Source organism: Pelodiscus sinensis, chromosome 29, assembly GCF_052426305.1.
Source record: "Pelodiscus sinensis isolate ZL-2025 chromosome 29, ASM5242630v1, whole genome shotgun sequence".
NCBI lineage: Eukaryota > Metazoa > Chordata > Testudines > Trionychidae > Pelodiscus > Pelodiscus sinensis.
The window spans coordinates 1,901,803-1,906,936 of NC_143080.1; the positions used below are offsets into that span (position 1 = coordinate 1,901,803).

Sequence of the window (5,134 nt, forward strand, 5' to 3'; positions counted from 1 at the left end):
TATCTGGGGGGGAAAGTTCGGATGAAGTTGGTTACATCTTATAACTTGGGGGCCTTTTCACACTTAAAACAGCCTTGAATAATTCTAACTCTCCTCCACCTCCCCCCCATTCCCTTCTCTCTTTTAAAGTCTTTGAGGAAAGATTTTGACATATCCGTGTTGTTATCAGATTGATGGGCAGGGTTTGATTGAAGTTCCTTTGTCATGCAAATGTCAGGGGCTTGATGGATGAGCGCAGATATCTGACAAACTTCAGGAGGTCTTTGCTCATTGGATTCGTGGCCAACCACGTGGTCCCACCCTCCCCCTCCTGGCTGCCCCCCCACCTTTTTCGGCAGGCTCGGGGGGTTCGAGGGCTAGCGATGGACGGGGGGAAGTTTTACAGCTTTGACATACTGCCTAAAGGTTGTAGGGCAGGCGAAATCCCCCCAAACCAGGTTGACCCTCCTCCATCAGTGGCAGATGGACAATACGAGGATGAACTCCTTCTTAGAGTATGCAATTTGTAACCGGGGGACCAGCGCCTACTCGCCCAAGGGCTACCATCCTTCAGAGCCAGGGGCCACCTCTTTTCCTGCTTTCCCCACCAGTGACAGTCTGAATGGAGACGGACGCTTTGTAGTGGCAGCGAGCGCGCCCCTGCCCAGCCATGCTGCCCAGCAGAACCCAAGCTATCCCCAGCCACACCCTGCGGGGCTCGGCCTCCCTTTCTCGGGCGCTGCCCAGGCCGGGTACCCACCCCAAGCCTGCAACCCCAGCTACGGGCCTCACCAGCTCTACCTCGGCCAGCAGGATACGGAGGGCCTGTATTTCCCCTCCCCGGGCTGCTCGGCCCCGACTGGATCCAACCTCAGCTCTGGAGCAGACAGTTACTGCGCCGCCCTGCCCGGGGCTGGTCTGTGTCCACCCCACCCCTATGGCCAGGAGCAGCAGGACTACGTGCAGGGACCTTACGGGCAACTTTCCTCGGCTTGGAGCCAGGACAGAAGTCACCCCTGCTTGCCCGAGCCCTGCCCCCCCACCAGCCTCGCGCAAACCTTCGACTGGATGAAAGTGAAGAGGAATCCCCCCAAAACAGGTGAGCTTAACCACTGGGAGAGGGGGCAGCTTTCGATGAGTGCGCGTGTAGGTAGGTGGGTGGCTGTGTGTGTGTGTGGGGGGGTATCTTTTGCGCTTCTCCTTACCATGGCTTGGGACGGGAGGAGATGGGAGAACGAATTTGTCCCCTCCCAATCCCCAACTCACAGGGAAGGAGGGAAACAGCCCCAGGGAGAAGCGAAGCGGATCAAGCTCCTGGCTGCAGCAGAGGTAGCCAGGGGCGCCGGAAGCTGATTTCTGTTGTAGGCCCAGAGCGATGCCAATCTGGCCTTAGGTAGGAAACGATTCTGCTTCCCTGCCCCCTGCAAAGCTTCCCCCCTTTGTTCGGCTCCCTTCCCTAGAATCCCCCCTTCACCCCCAGCCCCCCCCTTCACCGTTCCATGGCAGTTTCCCAGGAGCTGAGCCACGGGGGGAGGGGCGGCTGTTCGGGAGAGCGCAGGTGACCAGGGCATCCCAAAGGGATGGATGGAGCCAAGGGGGAGAAACTGGAGGAGTGTGTGAGGCTGGGGAGAGCGGGGGAGCCTGGCTCCTCCTGTGTCCACCCTCCCCGTGGCTTTCAACGCGGTGCGCTTTGCTGCCGGCGTCTTCCTCTGTGCGTGTCTGCTCGTCCACAGCGAAAGGCTCCGACTATGGACCGGTCGGGCCGCCCGGCGCCATGCGGACCAGCTTCACCACCAAGCAGCTGACGGAGCTGGAGAAGGAGTTTCACTTTAACAAGTACCTCACCCGGGCCAGGCGGGTGGAGATCGCCGCCACCTTGGACCTCAACGAAACCCAGGTGAAGATCTGGTTCCAGAACCGGAGGATGAAGCAGAAGAAACGGGAGAAGGAAGGGCTGGTCCCCGCGGCCGCCGCCCGGGCGGCGAAGGACGTGGGCGAAGCTTCGGACCAATGCAGTTTCACCTCACCTGAGGCGTCGCCCAATTCGGTTTCCTCCTGAAAGCGGTGCCTTAAGGGCGCAGAACGAACCCGCCCGCCCCCAGCGGCAGCGGCTCCGGCTCCTTGAGAACTCAAACGAGGCCCACGGGCGGCGGGGCGCGTATACAGCCCGTGTGCCCACTCCCACGCTTTCAACCCCGCTCACAGCCCGCCCAGCTGGGCCCACCCCACTGGCTGTTGCCGGGTGAGCAGAACTGTCCCAGGAGTCGCGAGGTTGGCTCCCCTTCTTCGCTGGTGATTTATGGAGGAATATTGACCTCCGAAGGGGCGGCTGGCTGCGCCTTTCCCCTCCCTTCCTGGCAGGACCTGTTTGTCTCAGGGACTTCCCCCCTCCCCCCAACGCTGGGAATTGCACTTTCAACCAGAAGAAACTTTTGAAAGGAATTTAATGATTTCCATTAAAAAATATGCACAAGGCGCCAGAAATTCGTTGTTCGGTGTAACTCCCCCTCCCTGTGTCTTTTCTTCCTACAGGACCCCCCCCCCTTTTAAACTTTGTCCATCTTGGCGTGAGACCCCCCCTGTTTACTGAGAAGGGGTCCAAGCCCTCTCGCCATCATTTTGCACTATTGCGGCGGTTCAAATGCTCCACTTGGGTCAACTGGAATTGAGCACGTCGGCCAAGCACCGGAGAAGAATTCAGGGCCAGGACTCTGGAGGGGTAATTTGGCGAGGGGAGGGAACCCGACCAGGGGCTGGATTGTTCAGTCATCGTGTTGGCCTCAAATGCTATTTATTGTGTATTTGGATAGCCTTAACTCGCAAGAGGAAGCGGTGTTCCTTTCTCTGAGCCGGAGGGAGGGGGGGTATTTAACAACGGGAACTACTGTGTCATTATTCCCCTCTTCAACAAACTTTCGCATGGAACATGAACAGCGCGGAAAGCCCTTGTTTTGGGTTTCGTTTTGCTTTTTGGTTTGTTTTAAGGAGAAAATTACATCGAGGCCCCCTCCCCCTCAACCTTAGAATTTTCCTGGGAATTTCCCAGGTATTTTGACATAAAACTACCTCATTCTAATAAAGTTTAATTTTTCATAGTCTAGTCCTCGTGATTGTTAGTGACGTGGGAACGCCTCACGCCCAGCGAGCCGGCTGAGTGTGCGGGGGTCCGGAGGAGCGTGGGGGCGGGACAGGGGGAATGGGCGATCCCTCAAAGCGGCTACTAACAGCTTTCCAGCCACGGGCCCGAGCCGCCGTCCTTTTTAGCTCAATGGCAACCCCCCTCCCCCCCACTGGCTGCACCAGATGCTGGACCGGGCCCACCTGACCGCTTCTGCGGGGCAAAAAGTGAAGCGCAAGTGTATTGGGGGAAAGGCAAGGCAGGTGGCTCGGACTTCGGAGGCGGCGTCTGGCCGCAAGCGATCCGTTTGCCCTCCGGACCGGCGAGAAGTGTATCCGTGAACGAGCCCTAAAATGTATAGGCATGACTGACACACGCACACTCACACTGACACACTCACACGCTCACACACCGACACGCACACACACACTCACACGCTCACACACCGACACGCACACACCCACTCACACTGACACTGACACTAACACACACACTCACACTAACTAAACACTGATATTCTTGCAACAGAAGCATGGACTGGAATGAAGTGTGTGTGTGTGTGTGTGTGTGTGTGTGTGTGTGTGTGTGTGTGTGTGGGGCGGGGGGTATTTAACTCCTGACGGTGTCTGGGAGATTGAAAACATTCCTGTAAAACGGATCCAGTGGCAGGCCAAGTCAAGAGGGGCATTTCCAAGAGGGGTATCGCCCCCCCCTCGCACGGCCCCCAAGGCTCGCACCGAATGCGCAACTTTAAGCTCTGACCTTTTTACCTCGAAACGCCTCTGGGATTCTAAACAAGTAAACAGAGGGGCTGCCAGGAGGATCCATTGTCCTGGCCTCAGGGACATTTGCAAACCCTTTATTGGGGAGGGGGGAAGCGATTTATCAAAGTACCTGTTGGAAATGAAATGGGTTTCCCTTCATCGAGGCCTGAACCGCTGCCCAATCCTGCTTAAAAGAACTGCTCCCGCATCTTCGCGGGCCCCCAGGGAAACACAACGCCCCCCCCCGCCTTCTCCTGGCAGCGCAATCATCTTCTCGCCCTTTCTATTCGGGATCGTGGGACAAACACATGCTATTGGCTCTAAACAAAGTTTTCGGAAGTGCCGGGAGTCGAGAGATAGGGCTGGGGAGAAGAACGTCAACCTCAAAGTACTAATTTGCCAATCATCTCCTTTGACAGGGGAAAGAAAGAAAGAAAGAAAGAAAGAAAGAAAGAAAGAAAGAAAGAAAGAAAGAAAGAAAGAAAGAAAGAAAGAAAGAAAGAAAGGCTGGATGGGAGGGAGGGAGGGAGGGAGGGAGGGAGGAAGAAAAGAGTGGATGGATGGAAGTAAGGAAGGAAGGAAGGAAGACAGAGAGAGAGGGAGGGGGATGGAAGGGGGAGGAAGGAAGGGTGGATGGATGGAAGGAAGGGAGGAAAGATGGGGAGGAAGGAAGAGGAGGAAGGAAGGGTGGATGGATGGAAGGATGGGAGGAAGGAAGGAAGGGTGGATGGATGGGAGGAAGGAAGGAAGGGAGGAAGGGAGGAAGGAAGGAAGGGAGGGAGGATGGAATGAAGGGTGAATGGATGGAAGGAAGGAAGGGAGGGAGGATGGAAGGATGGGAGGAAGGAAGGAAGGGTGGATGGATGGGAGGAAGGGAGGAAGGAAGGAAGGGAGGAAGGAAGGAAGGGTGGATGGAAGGAAGGGAGGGAGGATGGAAGGAAGGGAGGAAGGAAGCGAGGAAGGAAGGGTGAATGGATGGAAGGAAGGGAGGGAGGGTGGATGGAAGGAAGGAAGGGGCTCTGCTAACCCATTTGATTGAAGGAAGCTTTCTTTGACAGTGTCCAACTCTAGACCTAGTGCTCTGCTCGAGGTGTTTCGAATCGGAGCCGGAAAGGGATGAGTCCCATTTGCTCGCAGGCTGCCCGGTGAGAATGGGCATTAGCCGTGGCCAATAGATCAGAGGTTGGCAAACCCGGGGTGGGACAGGGTCCTGGCCAGGGAGGCTGAAACAGCGGAGCAGAAAGCGCAGGAGTGTACTGATCTGCCAGGATAG

General features: G+C 56.6%; 1 protein-coding gene across 1 annotated transcript; it reads left to right on the forward strand.

Annotated features, from left to right (window-relative positions):
• The first annotated feature begins 241 nt into the window (after positions 1–241).
• HOXB1 (homeobox B1) lies at positions 242–3,127 on the forward strand. Its single transcript, XM_006120468.5, has 2 exons — positions 242–1,078; positions 1,713–3,127. The coding sequence occupies exons 1-2, from the start codon at positions 463–465 to the stop codon at positions 2,036–2,038; spliced, it is 942 nt and encodes a 313-aa protein (XP_006120530.2). The 5' UTR covers positions 242–462; the 3' UTR covers positions 2,039–3,127.
• Positions 3,128–5,134: the final 2,007 nt, after the last annotated feature.